General features: G+C 55.1%; 2 protein-coding genes across 5 annotated transcripts in view; both read right to left on the bottom strand.

Moving 5' to 3' along the window:
• Positions 1-522: 522 nt before the first annotated feature.
• On the bottom strand, positions 523-5,882 carry SLC27A3 (solute carrier family 27 member 3). 2 transcript variants are annotated; one of them, XM_003817145.6, is made up of 10 exons: positions 4,519-5,882; positions 3,956-4,165; positions 3,463-3,621; positions 2,795-2,919; positions 2,325-2,519; positions 2,127-2,217; positions 1,795-1,993; positions 1,469-1,566; positions 1,207-1,337; positions 523-854 (listed from the first exon to the last, which is right to left on the bottom strand). In XM_003817145.6, the coding sequence occupies exons 1-10, from the start codon at positions 5,567-5,569 to the stop codon at positions 678-680; spliced, it is 2,436 nt and encodes an 811-aa protein (XP_003817193.4). In that variant the 5' UTR covers positions 5,570-5,882; the 3' UTR covers positions 523-677. The 2 variants fall into 2 exon arrangements, with proteins under 2 accessions (XP_003817193.4, XP_063461297.1); XM_063605227.1 differs by having other exon boundaries at positions 523-1,337.
• Positions 5,883-6,602: 720 nt separating this feature from the next.
• Positions 6,603-16,097, bottom strand: part of INTS3 (integrator complex subunit 3) — a 46,105-nt gene continuing 36,610 nt past the window's right edge. For 2 of the 3 annotated variants that reach the window (XM_008970340.4, XM_063605218.1), the window contains exons 19-29: positions 15,924-15,968; positions 15,595-15,714; positions 12,832-12,985; positions 11,698-11,766; positions 10,818-10,893; positions 10,357-10,470; positions 9,935-9,983; positions 8,701-8,868; positions 7,970-8,341; positions 7,601-7,757; positions 6,603-7,489 (exon numbers count right to left, since the gene is read on the bottom strand). In XM_008970340.4, the coding sequence (XP_008968588.4) occupies positions 7,412-7,489; positions 7,601-7,757; positions 7,970-8,341; positions 8,701-8,868; positions 9,935-9,983; positions 10,357-10,470; positions 10,818-10,893; positions 11,698-11,766; positions 12,832-12,985; positions 15,595-15,714; positions 15,924-15,968 (1,402 nt within the window). In that variant the 3' untranslated portion in view covers positions 6,603-7,411. The remainder of the gene's footprint in view (positions 7,490-7,600; positions 7,758-7,969; positions 8,342-8,700; positions 8,869-9,934; positions 9,984-10,356; positions 10,471-10,817; positions 10,894-11,697; positions 11,767-12,831; positions 12,986-15,594; positions 15,715-15,923; positions 15,969-16,097) is intronic. The other variant, XM_003817144.7, reaches the window with a different exon arrangement.

Here is a 16,097-nt window from a genome sequence, read left to right on the forward strand (position 1 = left end):
GTAGGAGTAGGAACATCTGGAGGCAGGGGCACCCCACTCTTCCCCCTCAAAGATTGGCTTCTCAGAGACAGCTGCGAGGCAGAGGGATATCTTGAGCATCCTTTCCCCCACAGTCAAACACTTGTTTGGGCTGGTTAAGACTCTTCCCCAGGCCCGGCCACACCTGATTCTGGGGGAGCAGTTTGGGCTGGCTGCCGGAGGTGGCATTTCTGTGTGGTTCTGTCCACCTCTGCCCTTTGAGCCGACCCCTCGGGTCCTCCAGTTCCCAAGACAGAGCAGTGGGAGCCTGGCACTCGGAGAGTAAAACTGGGGCGAGCTACACAGGAGCACAGACAAACATCAGTCACCAGAGGTTCTCCAAGGACAAAGGTCACACAGGGTCTCCTGAGAGGAAAACACCAAGGTCCAGATACGGGGCTCTGGCCCACAGCCAGTCAGGGCAGGAATGTGGGGCCTGTGGCTCCACGCCAGGAGAAAACTCTCAAGGAAAAAGCAGTTCCACAGAGAGATAATGACAGATACTGTAGGTCAGAGACAGCTGGATCAGCTCCAGCCACATTTATTACAAAATAGTGACCGCAGTTCTGGTATAGAAAAGATCCCTGACAGCCCAGTACACCTGCAATGGCCCCCACCCCACAGAGTCCCTCCCTCAGGTGCCTCAGGTGTGGAAGTTCTCAGATTCGAAGGTTTCCTGCCAGGAGGGCGCTGTACCGGGCAGTTGTGAGGGGCAGGTAGGCACCTACAGCCTGGTCCAGAACGTACAGTGGGTCAGACAGGGTGCTGGGGTCGAAGCCCTCATTTGCCATCCGAACTTTCTGCTGTTTGAAGGTCTCTGTGGTGGCCAAAGACTCCTGGGGACAGGAGGGTCAGGGATTTGGAGGGAAGGGGACTCTGCCCACGTGGTTCAGGGGAGTTGCCTGAATTTTGTTAAGGAGCAAGTCTTGGGAAAGGGAGTGTGAGGTCAAGGTTTAGGGGAGGAGGTGACAGGGAGGAGAAAGAGCCAGGCCAGAAGAAGGCAGGGATAAGGAAAGAAGTGGGGTGAAGAGCGTGTGTCTCCGTGTTTTTTCTCTTCACGGAGTGTATTACGTTGGGGGTCCCTTTGTGGAGTTTGGGAGCCATCAAACTCCCAAGTTGATACACGGGGTGGATATGTGGGGTGAGGATATATGGGGTGAGGGGCCGGCGGGGGAAGTGGCCGGTTACCTGGAGCCTGAGGAATCGGGGCCAGGCATAAGGTGGCAAGTTCTCAGACACGTGGGTGTAGAGCTGCATAAGGTCCAAAGAGTGGGGGGGACGCAGAACTAGGGCTGCCATTCCAGCCCTGCCTTCATGCCCTGGTGGGTGTGGGAGACAGAGTAAGCCCCTCCATGGCTGACCACCACGAAGGCCTCGTGTTCCCTGCGCCCAAGTATTACCAATTCGGGGTGGTGGCTGGGTGCCTCCCCCACCTTCCATGCCTAGGCACCTGGCACAGTGACTCCATAGACGTTCACCTCCTGAAGAAAATCCAGGGCCTCGAAGACCTCTGCCACCTCGGTTGTGGCCACATTCTCCCCCTTCCACCTGTCAGAGAGCAGAGATCTGAAACTGGGAGTCAGGGGTCAGGGCCTTATGGGCTTGGTGGGGAGATGAGGTCAGAGGTCAGTGTCACAGGGATGAAATGGTGAGATCTGAGAATGAGAGATTAGCTGAGGACCCAGGTTGAGGTGGCAGATTAGAGAGTTGAGGTTCAGAAGCTTTGGATCACAGAGATCAGATGTCCAGGATGAAAAACCAGTTATGGACAGATACCTGAAGGTGTCTCCAGTACGATCATGGAAGCGGAGAAAACCTTGGTCATCGCAGACCAGCAGGTCCCCAGTGTTGAAGAAAACATCCCCAGGCCGGAAGACATCCTTTAGCAACTTCCCCTGGGCCAGCTCTGGCCCGCCAGCATAGCCCAGGAATGGGGACTGCTGGCTTACCGGGGCCACCAGCAGCCCTGGCTCACCTGGCAGAGTCACCAGGGTCAGGAGTGGTGTCACCTTTCCCAGAGCCTTCTGCCCCCATCCACCCCAGTCTCCAATTCCAGTCCTCCTGTGCCAGCTTCAGCACCCCGCCCACCCCACCAGAACACCACCAACCTGGAGATGTGGCCATACAGTGCCCCCGGGTGTCCCGAATTGGCTCTCCTGTGGTGACATCATAGCGAATCAAGGAGAAGGGGAAGATATGCTGGGGAAAGGGAGACCTGGGTACTGGATCATTGCAGTCACATGAGCCCCCTCTCCTGCCAGCCCTCTGCTGTTCCACGGGTTTTCAGTTTCCTCTCTGCCCCTCACCTTGTAAAGCCAGGAAGCACGCCCCACAGCGCCTCGCTGTCCTGTGTAGTTGATGGTGGCCACGTTGCCCTCTGTCAGTCCATATGTCTCCAGCACCTGCAGGGGCCCGAAGCGCCGCACAAAACGCTCCCAGGTATCTGGGCGCAGCCCGCTGCCCACTGCCAGCCGGACCTTATGGCCACGTTCTGCCTTGCTCTGAGATGAGTGGGAGAGGGGCCGGAGCTTCAGCACCAAGATGCCCGCTCCCGGAAGTGAATTCCTGTTCCCCACTCCCCAGAACCCCCTCCTACTATGACCTCCTTCAGAGGCCGTAAGCATCAGATGGCCTAGGCCATCTCTGGCTCCTTATCTTACACTGCCATTTTCTTCTTGCTGCTTCTCCCTCCAACTCCCTGTCTCCTGTCAACTGTCCTGCTCCCCGTGAGCTAGCCCTGTGTCAGCAGCTCTGCCCAGGATCTGTGCCCACGCACCGGGGGCTGGTTGACAAGGTATCGGCACAGCTCCCCAATGTACTGGAACACCGTCACCCTGTGCTGCTGGCAATCTTCCCAGAACTGACCAGCCGAGAACTTGGACTTCAGCACCACTGTGGCCCCTGCCAGAAGTGGGCAGGGGGGAAGAAGGAAGGAGGTAAGATTAGGAGCAGAGTGGGGAGCCCGAGCCCCTCTTTCCAGACCCCAGCCATCACTGTAGTCTTTCCCTGGGAAGGGCCCACTGTGGGAGTCACACCGTCAGGAAGCTGTGCTGGCCCTCTTTCCCCTCCCCCGGCCCCTGTCCCCAGCCTTAGAAGAGGTGAATGCCCTTTCCCTACTTCCCAGCCCCAAAGATCTCATCCTCCACACTCTCACTTCCTTGTCTCTCTCTCCCTCTTCTCTTATTTGCCTGTTCCTGGACTGACACAGTCCTTCCCTGCCTTTGACCCTGCAGGCTGGAGTTATGTGGCTGTATGGCCCCCCTCACCGTTCCTCAGTCTGTAGGTCTAGGCAGGTGACATTGCCCTATTGTACAGAGCTCCTGGTGAGTAGGGCTCTGCCCCATCCGTCCTCTAGATTATCTACCCTGGAGGACTCACACCATAGTACGTGCTTAATAAATGTCTACTGGATGAATTAATGAAGGTGGGGTTGGGGAGACTGACCAATGCCCATGCAGCCCACGATGCCCAGCAGGGAACCGGACATGTGGTAGAGTGGGAGGGCGAGGTAGATCACATCTTCCTGGTGGACACCACACAGCTGATAGAAGCCCTGGCATTGCAGGATCTTCAGATGACTGATCCGAGCAGCCTTGGGGAGGCCTGTGGGGTGGCAGTTATGGGACGATCAGGGGAAGGGCAAACTCCAAGCTCTACCTATCTGTTTGCACCCCCGCTGGGTTTCCCACAGAAAGAGGCGGAGGCAGGACAGAAGCTGAGGACCGAGACCAGGCTGTCCTGGAAATATGGGTGGTCTGGGGGAGGTGGAGAAATGAGTAGGAGGTGAGGAGACTGGGGAGTGAAATGATGGGGAGAAAAAGGATGTGTCAATGAAATCAGCATCCTCTCTGGGGGCTTTGAAGGAGTGGTCTGGGAGCAGACCCCTGCCTTCCTCTGCCTTGGTTTCGGGGAGCTAAGTATGGTGCCCGGCCCTCACCCGTGGTGCCAGAGGTGAAGATGTACAGGCACGTGTCTGTTATGCTCTGGGGGGAAGAGAGGTATCCTGGCACTGGCCCATCCACTTCAGCGGACACTTCAGCCAGCAAATCGCTAATTCCAGCAGGGTGGGTTCCTGGGCCTGCAGCCCACAGGTGGAGCCCCATGGCTCTCAGGGCGGGCAGGTCCGGCTCCAGGGACTCCAGAAACTCTAGAAGGGTGGGAAAGCACAACGCCGGGGCCCTGGCTCTACCTAGAAGAGCCTATGACCCATGTCCCCTCCCCATCCCAGCCCACACTGCTCTTGGATGAGGGTGAAGGGTATGGACATTCCATCTTGGGTCTGAGGCCTGGAACTCGACTCCTTGGGGATCCTTGGGGCACCAAAGATTCAGCCTCATCCCTTCTCAAACCCGGAGACTCCTATCTCCACCCACTTTCGAACCCCAAGGGATAGTCGGCTTCTTCCCAGGCCCAGGGATGAGACCAAGCCTTTCTGTGGTCTCCGACACGCCCCCTTCTGTGGCTGGCCCCGCCTTAGTCAGTTCGGAGCTCCAGCCTTACCTGGCGCCAGCACCAGCGCGCCCGCGCCGCAGCTGCGGAGGCAGTGCAGCAGGGGGCCCCGGCGCAGGGCGGTGGGCACAAAGGCAGTGCGCAGGCCGGCCTTGGCCAGCCCGAACCAGAGCCACAGAAACTCTGGGCCAGCGGGGAGGAGCAGCGCCACAGTTGCTCCAGGTGACAGAGGGGCGGCGGCTCCTCCACCTCTGGCGGCACCGTCCCCTCCGGCAAACTCCGCGCCGCTTCCGGCCGCTGCATCTCCGGCTCCCGGCGCTGCCCGCTCGCCTTCTCCAGCGCTCCCCTCGCCGCTGTCGCCGCCGTCGGGTCCCCAGTCCCAGCCTAGCGCACGTAGGAAGGCGCGTGCAGCCCTGTTACTCTCGCGCTCCGCCTCCGAGTAGCTAAAGCGCCGCGAGCCGTGAATGAGAAAGGTGTGCGCGGGGCGCTGCTGGGCCAGTTCCGCGAGGCGCCAGGCCAGGCTGCAGCCCCCCTCGGGACCTTCCGGGTCGGCGGCAGCCGCGGCCAGGGCGCGAGCTCGAAGAGCCCTTTTGCAGCACAGGGCTCGCACCGCAAAGGCCAAGTCCGCCGGGAGCCAGCGCAACTGCGGCCAGAGGTGTAGCTTCAGCAGCAGCAGCGGTAGCAACAGCAGCAGGGGCAGCAGCAGGAGGGCAGCCATGGAGCCCGCTTCCTCCATCGGCACCGTCTGGTTCCAGCCGTTCGCAAACATCCCTGATCCTCCCTTCCGAAAACCTAGGGCCGCTCGTTCTAGCTGAGACCTCTCCTTCCAGGGAGCGCGCGTGCGCTGGCACACGCCCATTCCCACCCAGGCCCCCACCACTCCACACGGGCGGAGAGCAGAAACACGGGAGGAGTGCGGGTGTGGGGCGGCCCCGGACTCCCAGCCCTCCCCCCACAGCCTACGCTCCGCCCTAGGCGCGCTCCCTCCCGGACTGCTCGCGGCTCGCACCCTACCAGGTCCTGGGCGGTGCTCGCGCCTTCCCTCAATCCCAGGGTTATGTCTGTCTTCTAAGTTCTTCCTCGGCTTGGGCGGTTTAGGCATCTGGCTAAGCCCTAGAGTCCAGGCCTGAGAGCCAGGGCGTTTGGATCGCAGTCCATCTTCCCCTCAATATTTCTCGTTTTCCCGTTAAGGGAAGGTACCATTGCTCTCTCCCAAAAGAATGAACTTGGCCCCTGGCCCATTTGGTTCTGCAAGTCCCGGCCTGCCAGCCGCAACCCCAGGGGATGGGTGGGGGCTGAGAGTTAAATAGGGGAAAGGTGGAAACCCAGACTGCCAGATTTCTGAGGGGTCACGACAGAGGCCCCTCCCTTTGGGCAAGGGTACAATAATTGGGGCCAGCCAGCAAATGCTCTCCATCCTGGTTTTAATTGGGACAGAGGAAACTGGGGAAGGAGAGAGGAAGGAAAAAGAGGCCTCCAGTGGTTTAGACTTTCAAAGGAAGCAACAGCAGTGATGAGGGAGGGGAGAACCTGGATTCTGTAAAAAGACAAATTTTCGGGGTGAAGAGGAGCAGCTCTGTGCAGTTCGCCCAAACTTCACTCCTCAGTCCACCTCCATTCTCCCTGGACAGCGGGGGAACAACAGCATAGCCAAGGAACTCTCTGCTGGTTCACATGGCCCAGCAAGTGGCCACACTGTGGAAGGAAGAGCATCTCTGTCCCTCCCTGGTATCCAGACTTTATCTCCAGGTACAGTTGTCCCTGGAGACCAAGCTGGAGCATCCCTCCCCTGTCAAGCAGCGAGTCCTCCGGCCATTCTTGGTAGGCACACAGACTTCAACTGGAGGATGACAGACCTTTTGGAAGCATCTTGTTTCTTGAGAAATGAGTAAGGACAGGCCTCATCCTACGGGGGATGGTTCTGCATAGACAGATCAGTGCCTGGCTCCCACCTCCAGTGGCAGCAGGAAGGATGGGTAGTGGCCAAAGCCAAGTCCCTTCTGCTCTAGACAAAAGTGGGGGCAGAACAGGAAGGGAAAGGGGGATGTTCTGCGGTTACAAGTAGGGGTGCCAATCAAATCAAGACCAAGCTATACATGCACGGGGCAAATGCCAGCAGACACTCCAGCACAAAAGACATTCTGGCTTGTTTTATTGTCATTTAAAAACAACTTTTAAGACACGATTATCTCTGCCAAAAAAAAAAAAAAAAACAAAACAAAAAAAAACAGACTCAAGGAAATGGGATCACTTGACAATTCTGTGAAACTTGCCTCTGGGACTCCCTGGGCTCTGGTGTAGATTGAGGTGCCAACCTCAGACCAACCTAAGCCTCCAGGGCACACCACGTGGGGCTGTGGCCACCCTTTCAGACTCCTTTCTGAATGCTTGTGGCATCTGCCCCATGATTAGGAATGGACACCCTGACCACGTCATAGATGCCCATTTCACACTGGCATGTGGATAGTGACTATAAAACGTCCCTTCAGAACAAACCAAGACCTGAAGGGGAAGCGGGAAGGGACACCCACACACTGAGTCTCTGCTCTCATCCTAGCTTATCTGGCCAGCTGCCCCTTTGTCATTTCCCTTCTCTGTTGAAATGGCTCTTTGGGAGACTGGGGGAGGAGATTGGGGAAGGGGCCAGGGGGCTGAGGACTTCCACTATGGTCTGATTTTACAGAGCCTCTGGCTTCAGTCAGATCCCAAATATCACTGGGAACAGCAGTGTGAGGGGCTGGAGGCCCCAGGAGGAGGGAAGGGGCTAGGGGCTGCATGGCAGCTTCTCAAACTCAGCCAGAGGAGAAAGCTCCTCCTTCCACCGGGGGAGCTTGGGGATGCAGCAAGGGTGTTTCCCCTGCAATCTCCTCAGCCTCTATTAACCTTTGAATCACCAAGAAGGAGAGGGCAGTCCAGCCGGGGGTGGGATAGGGAATGCAGGGCCTCAGTCACTGTCAGAGCCCACTGCGGAGGACCCTTTTCGTTTCCGCTTGGTAGGCTTCGGTTTCGTGTCTTCCTCTTCCTGGAAGAGATGGGAGGGGAAATGGGAAGTTAACAGCCTGGGCAGCTGCTGGCGCCGACTCCACCTGCACCCAGTGCTCCTTTTCCCCCTGTGCACTGGCTGGGTTCTCACTGAAGCACTGCTGGAGCCCGACTCTTCTTCGGCATTGGGGGGCTGTGTGGCATTCTTTCGACTTCGAGGGCTGGACAGAGCTGCTTTTCGCCGGCTCTTGGGTGGCTTGGTGGAAGAGTCCTCATATTCCTCCGCCAGGGAGAAGAGATCACTGAATCTAAGGAAAAGGAGCGGTAGCTCTTTGAGTGGGAGCCTGCTGCTCCTACGGCACCTCCCATCCTCTTCTCTGCCCCCAGGCCTAGGCCTCTTTTTCTTCAACCCTGGACCCTAAGGTCTTGCTGGCCATTACGTTTATGTCCCTAGCAGGCTTCCTCTCCCTTAGGCTTTTCCCCTACTACTTTCCAAGGCCCAAAGTGGCAGGAGCCTCACTTCATCTTGTGGGCTTCGTCACAGCTCGCTTGGACATGCTGCAGCGCCTGGAGAATTGGGGTCTGGCTAAAAACTAGAGAAAGAAAAGGGAGAGCGGGGAAGGAAAAACAATCAGATGTCTGGGAGCTTATTAAACAGCACCCACAGGTTGTTTTATCCCGAGTGTGGGTTGTGGCCCCGGGTGTCCTGCCCCTGCCCCCAGCCTGGCTCCAGGCGTAGTCTGGGCCAGGGCAGCACCGTCTATACTGGACGCCGAGGGTGGAAGGCATACAGTTCTGCTTGGTGTTGGTCAGGTTGAGCCGCAGGTTGTCCAAGTGCTCCAGGATCTGCTCCAGAGTCAGCTGGGCCAGCTTGCTGCTAGAGCTCCTCAGGCTGTGCAGGAATCACCAGAGCCAGAGTCTGAGTGTGGGAGGGTTCCAGAGTGCGAGACACCCTCCACCCGCCAGGGCCCCCTTAAGACAGAGGCAGCCTACATGGGGAACAGGATAGGCAGCCTGGGAGGGCTGGGGTTGGGTGAGAAAGGTGTGCCTAGAATAGGGGATCCTGGCCACAGGGGCACTGGAAGATGGGGAGAAAGGGCCACGGTGGTCTCGCATGCCATGTGGCTTCGGACCACTAGATGTCGCCCACAAACCAGGCTGGGACAGCACTGGCCCCCATCACCACCACCACCGGACAGCAATCACTGCAGACCGCCATGGCCTGGAGGGTAGACAGGGACCGTGTCCCACCTCTGTCTCTTGCGAGGCAGGCTGTTGTTCTTGATGAGCAGGGACTTGATGTGCTCGGCCAGCAGCTCGTCATGTTTCATGCACCAGTGCCGCAGGATGCTGGTGGTGAACTGGTCGTCAGGATGGCAGGGCCGGCTCAGCACCATCTTCACCATCTCCTCGCTGGGCCTGGGGGAGGAAGGGGGCACTGGGTGCTGCTTGCACAGTGGCAGCAGGGCATGCTGGGTCTCTCCCACTTATTTCCCAAGCCCTGGCCTCCCCACCCACCCACTACTCTCACATCCCTCTCCCTCTTCTCCTTAGGCCAAGGAATGCCTGGTTTCATCCTCTGTGGAAGCCAGGAGAGAAGAAGTGAGATTCTTCACTTGCTGTGGTAGGAGAAGGCGTGTGCGTGTGTGTGTTGGGAAGGAGGACCCTCAGTTCTCCTCCTCCTCCCCTAGAACAGTCAGGGAGTGGGCCTGGGAGGCAGAAGCACAAGCATGTGGCATGCGGATGCTCCCCTACCCCTACCCTGCTAAAGCTGTGGGCCAACCTGGCTTCCAGCTGGAGGAAGGGGGCAGGAGAGGGTTGTGAAGTCACAGCCCCATACAGCCTCCAAGCTTCCCACTTCCTCTAGGACACTCTGTACCATTTATAGTCTCTCAGGCAAGAGAGCAGAAAGGGTGGAAGGAAGGCAGAAAGGTAGGAAGGATAAGATACACAGCTGCTGCCCCATTTATCGGGGGATGTTGCTCAAGGGCTTTGCGGGAAGAGGGGGCTGCCACCCTCTCCCTCTCTGCCCCACCCTGTCAAGGCACAGTAGGTCCAGCTGGCTCTGCTCTGCACAGGGTGAGGGAGAGGATGGTGCGTGACCCCTCTACCCTGACCCTCCCTCCTCTTGGATTAGCTGTGCGGTGGCCAGCAGGAGCATGGGGCGGTGGGGGGGGGGGGCGCGGCGGGGAGCAGGAGCCACCAGGGATTAGAACTGCTGTGGCAGCAGGAAACAGGGATGTCCGGTCCCCACCTCCCCACCTCCGAGGGCAGCTCCTGGTGGGCAGGGGGGTAAAGTCGAGAGGAAGCCCAGATCCCAGGGGAGCTGCTCATTTGTAAGTCACGTTGGGGGAAGGGCAGAATAAGCAGATGTTAACGACAGGAAAAAATATGGCAATAAGGAGCAGGACAGAAGCCCTTTAGACCACAGCAGCTCTTGGGATGTTAAAACTGAGGGCTAAAGAGCCCCAGAAGTGGAACTCACTTTTCTCTTCGGAGTTGAAGCAGTAGGCAGGACAGGGCCTCTGGGTGCTCTGTGAGGGAAGGGCAGAGGCTGTTCAGGGGGAAGGTATGATTCCAGGATGGAATCTGGGTACCTCTCTCATCCCCCAACAGCCACTGGAGGGAATAAGGACAGTCTTTGATGAGGAGCCAGGAAGAATCCCCTACCCCACTCCTATCAGTCCCTGAGCCACCTGAGCCCCAGCCCAGAGCCTGGCTCATGGTGGGCCCACAGGACTCACCTAAAGAACAAAAGTGGCTGACAGAGAGCCTGCCCTTGTGCACTTTGGTGGGAAGGAGGACAATGGATCTGGGCTCATCCTAGAAGCCTAGAGGCCTCAGCCTTGCCCTAACTGTATAGGAAGTGTCATATCTGATGTGCTCCCTACCCAAAAGCCTACTCACCCTTGTATTTGAGGTGCTGCAGGATGGGGATTATGGTCTCCAGGGGAATATTGTGGGCCAGAAAGAGCTGCCAGGCACAATACTGCTCAAAGGTCTCCCAGTCTAGGCTCTGAACTGGAAGAGACAAAAGAAACATCTCTCTCAAGAACGAACGAACGAACACACACACACACACACACACGCACACACACACCACCCCCCCATCCACTGACTACCAGCACACACACACACACACACACACACACACACACCCCAATCCACTGACTACCAGCACCCCAAGCAGGGATGTTACAGAGGTAGGACAGATCCAGAAAGACACTGCCCCAGACCGCACCAGGGTGGAGTACAGTTCTCTCCCCTTAACTTCCCAGCCCCAGAACCAGCTTTCCTGATAGTGTAAAATACAAAGGACACCCTGCCCTCCTCTCCTCTCCCAGGCACCTAAAGATTTGATCACTTACTGAGTATGTTGAGAACTGAGTCTTTTCGAAACATAACCAGGTTACCCATCATCACGTGGCAGACCAGCTCCTGGAGCTAAGGAGGTGGAGGAAGGAGGCAGAACCCATCAGCTCTGAAAGGGGCCAGGAAGCTAGTATGGAGGGGGACGCAGGAGGGCTCGTAAGGGAAAAAAAAAATTAGAGGAAGTGAAGGCCCAGTTTAAAGGAATGGGAAGGAGATGGCACGCAACAAATGCTGCCATCTCTGAAGGATGAAGGGGCTGATAAAGTAAGGCCTGAGTGGGAACCTTAGGACTATTTTGGGCAAAAATAGTTAAAGCCTTGGTCTAAGCCTGAGGAGGAAAGGACCCTGAGAGGCTGGGCTCTGGATGTAGGTTGGGCAGGGTAAAGACAAAGGAAGGAGGATTCTTGGGTGCTAAGCTTCCTCTTTTATGAATGAGAACTAAGTGGAGAGGAGGAGAAATGGGATCCCAGTGCAGGCCTCAGAAGGACCCGAGCAAAGCTACAGCCTCTTGGGGACCTATGCATGGTAAAAAGGTCAAGTAGAAATGGTCTGACCATTTTCATTCCGAGCCAAAGGAAAGGCCAGTTGAGAGCTAAAATCACAACCCCTCAGCTTTTGCTGTGGAACAGGAGTGCCCAAAGAATATGGAGAATAAGGGGAACTCCAGGCAGGATTGGCCTAACCTCAGCCTGCCTTGCTTGTGTTCCACTTTTCCTTCCCAGGCCCCATGGCTGAAAGTGCACACCACTGTAGCCAGGAGGGAGGGTGCCTGGGAGGCATGGGCTCCCTGTCTGCAGGCCTGGAGGGAGAGCAGAGGCCCTATGTCCCTAATGCTGCCTCCCAGATCTTCTGGGGAGGTCAGAGCTCAATGTTCACCTGTGCAGAGTCAATAACAGCCACAATCATGTTCAGCAGCTCTCCGCTCCTCAAGGTTTCATCTGGAAACTAAATGGAAAAAGAGAGGGGAAGAGTCCTGGGTGGGCTCCTCAGCTTTTATCCCATAGCCCACTCTCCTTCCTTATTACATCTCAAGGTTTGACTGGGTCAGCCAGACACAGGCCCTAAAATAAACCCCTAAACAGAGATCCAACAGCTATGATGCTGGAAGACTTGAAGAACTTGAAGCCCCCAAGTTTTGTTATTTATGTGTGCACACCATCAGGGGTGTGGGTTTTCTCTGATACTTCCCAAAGCATGTGTGTACAGAAAGGAATGGGGAACTACTAGAGATAAAGCCAGAGCTGAGAGGACTGGCCATGGTGGCTGATTCTGTGTGGGAGCAGTGGTAGAATAAATATTTGCATCCCTGGCAGCAAAGAAGTCCAACCTGTGCTGACCTTTGGCCAAAGAGGTGGTGTAGAGAGTTTATGTCTGGAGGTGTGTGGGGTAGGCAGGGCCTCATCTAGAGAAGGGGGAGGAAAGTACCCTGTGTCCAGGATCTGCACCCCTCCTCCCTCCAGTACTCGGCTGAGATCACAGTTCCTCCTGTCATGCCCTGGGTCCTCATTTCCCTCTTCCTGGGAACTTCTACCAAGAGGAGAAAGGGCCGATACCTGTTATGTCCCAGTTCCTAGAGTGTGAGTGAACCAGGGGAAATCGAAGTGAGTCTCCACTACAGAAGCCCTGGTCATCAGGAACTATCAGAGAGAATCCAAGCAAGGGTGAGCCATCAGAGGACAAGAGGGCCTGGGACATATGAACATGGATCTGGTTTGTGGGATCTGTCCTGGGTCCAGATGATGGGGCCCAATCTGAGTAGCCAAGTATATAGGCTCAGACCCCAACGCACATCAGTTACACCGAAGTATAGGAATTCAGGGAGTTTTAGAAATGTTTCAACCACTAATAAAGAGAAGTGGAAGGAGGGGACAGCTGTGAGTGTGGGAAGCAATGGCCCACCTAGGTTAGTGGGGATGAACAAAAGAGGGTTCAGGGTTGTGTGTACTCAGAGTGTTCACTGAGGTGTGTTCCTGTGAGCCCCCCGGCACAGATACGGATGCAGGCACTGACCTCTGTGTAGATGGAGGGCGTGAGGTGGCACAGGAGCCGCACATCGTCCTCCTGGCAGGCCTTCATGTCCATCATCAGGCAGGTGTGCAGATCGCCCAGCTGGGTAGCCTGGGCAAATGACTCGTACAGGTTCATCTTCCCTGCGGCGGCTTTGCTGCAAGACCAGCTGGGCCTGAGCCAGCAGCCTGACCCCAGTGCCCACCTTCAAGCATCCCCGAAGCAGGCTCCCGCTCTAAAACTGCTTTGCTGGCTCCAGATGCCCTGTGCTAATCTGCCTCATGTCCCTCCCAACTGCCTCCCACAGGGGCTTGATAACTCAGGGGAACCAGGGGATACTCTTCTTTCTGTCCATCCTTCCCCAGAGCTCAAAAGGGCTCCAACCACGATCAGTGAGTGAAGCTACTGCCGGATAAGAGTCAGGAACAGAAGAGGGAGGGCTCAGGTCAGGCTGGAGAAGGCTTTCTCTCTTGCTTTCTGGGCTCTAACCATGAGGGCAGTGACACCTCACAGCATATACAAACTTAGCTCAAAATGGCTTGTAGGCCTAAATGTAAGAATTAAAGCCACACAACTTGTAGAAGAGAAAACAGGAGTAAATCTTCATGACAACAAAAACACAAGTGGTAAAAGAAAAAAATAGACAAATTTAGCTTCATAAAAAGTTAGCACTTTTTGTTCAAAAGATGCTATCAAAAAAGTTAAAACTCGCAGAATGGAAGAAAAAATATTTGCAAATCATTATGTCTGAGACTTGCATCCAGAATATATAAAGAACACTTTTGGTATGCAACAAAACCTTAAAAAGATTCTTAAAAGTTGGCTGGGTATGGTGGCTCATGCCTGTAATCCCAGCGCTTTGGGAGGCAGAGAAGGGCGGATCACCTGAGGTCAGAAGTTCAAGACCAGCCTGGCCAACCAGCCTGGCCAACATGGTGAAACCCTGTCTCTACTAAAAATACACACACAAAAAGTTAGCCGGGCGTGGTGGTGTGCGCCTGTAATTTCAGCTACTCAGCAGGCTGAGGCAGGAGAATCGCTGGAACCTAGTATGCGGAGGTTGCAGTGAGTGGAGCTCGCGCCACTGCACTCCAGTCTGGGCAGCAGAGCGAGACTCTGCCTCAAAAAAAAAAAAAAAAAAATCTTAAAAGTCAATAATAAAAAGACAAATAACTCAATTAAAAATAGGAAAATTTTTGAATAGATATTTCTCCAAAGAAAATATACAAATGGCTGGGCCCGGTGGCTCACGTCTATAATCCCAGTACTTTGAGAGGCCGAGGTGGGCAGATCACCTGAGGTCTGGAGTTCGAGACCAGCCTGGCCAACACAGTGAAACCCCATCTCTACAAAAAAATACAAAAATTAACTGGATGTGGTGGCGTGCACCTGTAGTCCCAGCTACTCGGGAGGCTAAGGCAGGAGAATTGCTTGAACCCAGGAGGCGGAGGTTGCAATGAGCTGCGATCATACCACTGTACTCCAGCCTGGGTGACAGAGCAAGAATCCATCTCAAAACAAACAAATAAACAAAACAAAAATTAGCTGGGCGTGAAGATCTGTGCCTGTAATCCCAGCTACTCGGGAGGCTGAGGCAGGAGAATCGCTTGAACCTGGGAAGCGGAGGTTGCAGTGAGCCAAGATCGCACCACTGTACTCCAGCCTGGGCGACACAGCGAGACTCTGTCTCAAAAAAAAAAAAAAAAAAAAAAGAGAAAGAAAAAAGCAAGTCACAAAAGATCACATACGGTTTGATTCCATTTATCTGAAAATGTCCAAAATAATCTATAGAGGCAGAAAGCAGATCAGTGGTTGCCAAGAGCTGGGTGAAGGGGAGAAAATGGCAAAGTGATTGCTGATGAGTATGAGATTTCTTTTTGGGGTGATAAAAATGTTCTTTCTAAATCAGATAGTAGTGATAGTTGTATAACTTTGTGAATATACTAAAAAATTATTGAGGCCGGGCACAGTGGCTCACACCTGTAATCCCAGCACTTTGGGAGGCCAAGGTGGGTGGATCACCTGAGGTCGGGAGTTCGAGACCAGCCTGACCAACACAGAGAAACCCTGTCTCTACTAAAAATACAAAACTTAGCTGGGCGTGGTGGTGGGTGCCTGTAGTCCTAGCTACTTGGGAGGCTGAGGTGGGAGAATTGCTTGAACCCGGGAGGTGGAAGTTGCAGTGAGCTGAGATTGTACCACTGCACTCCAGCCTGGGTGACTGAGTGAGACCCTGTCTCAAAAAATAAATAAATAAAAATTTAAATTAAAAAAAAGCCTTAGGAGTACACAAGGCTTACTCAGAGTAGGGGAAAAAAAAAACCCCAAAACCAATAACTGGGCGTGGTGGCGCATGCCTGTATGTAATCCTAGCTACTCAGGAGGCTGAAGCAGGACCATCACTTGAGCCCAGGAGTTTGAGACCATCCTGGGCAACAAAGTAAGACCCTGTCTCTACAAAAAAATTTAAAAAAATTATCTGGGCATGGTAGTGCATGCCTGTGTAGTCCCAGCTACTCAGGATGCTGAGGGGGGAGGATGGCTTGAGCCCAGGAGTCTGAAGCTGCAGTGAGTGACATGCACTGAGCCGCAGTGTCATCAGGTGACAGAGTGAGATGCTGTCTCTTAAAAACAAACCAACTCAACCAAACAGACCCACAAAGAAGGCCCTGGTGATGACAGTCCAGGGTTGGGGAGTCAGTGTGTGGAAGAGAGGCTCTCCAGGATGTGTCCTGACACCATTTGAAACATGGGGACCATACCCACCTGGCCCTCAGGTAGTAGAGCAGGTGGTAGCCAATCTTGGGCTGCTTCTGATATAGCTCGGAGAGAAGGTCTAGAAGTAGAGAGAAGCTGCTGTTGTCTTCCTGCATCTGACATAGGTTCCTGGAGGTGGGGCATGGGAGGAGAGGAACAGAACTTTACCCAGGGCAGACTCTCCCATGGAGTTTCTCAGGTGGCATGGGCTGTCTGTGCCCACAGCATATGTCCTCCTCCCTGGAAAGCGAGTCCCATTACCCCAGGACAGGAGCACATGTGTGTGCTGTCAGGGAGGATGGAGGGTAGAACAGTATCTCCTATAGCTGCGTGCTTACCTAAATATTAGGTACAGAGGCTTTCCTACAGACTCCTCCAGGGACCTACAAGAAAAGGGTTATATTTGAGAATCCATGTGAGGGGGCTGCTGGCACATATGGAGGACCAGCTGGAGGCTAGACACCAGCCTGCTCCTTCCCTACCCAAAAGGCAAACTTCCTGCTGCTCCGCAG

This window comes from Pan paniscus, chromosome 1 (assembly GCF_029289425.2).
Source record: "Pan paniscus chromosome 1, NHGRI_mPanPan1-v2.0_pri, whole genome shotgun sequence".
Classification (NCBI taxonomy): domain Eukaryota; kingdom Metazoa; phylum Chordata; class Mammalia; order Primates; family Hominidae; genus Pan; species Pan paniscus.

What these genes read in the sequence shown, in the direction of transcription:
- SLC27A3 (XM_063605227.1), bottom strand. Translation starts at nt 5,569, where the DNA reads ATGCCTAAACCGCCCAAGCCGAGGAAGAACTTAGAAGACAGACATAAC. An exon ending in GTGCTTCCTGGCTTTACAAG is followed by an intron (nt 2,218 to 2,324) that starts GTGAGGGGCAGA and finishes CCCTTTCCCCAG; the next exon opens with CATATCTTCCCCTTCTCCTT. An exon ending in CGTACTGGAGACACCTTCAG is followed by an intron (nt 1,567 to 1,794) that starts GTATCTGTCCAT and finishes GCTCTCTGACAG; the next exon opens with GTGGAAGGGGGAGAATGTGG.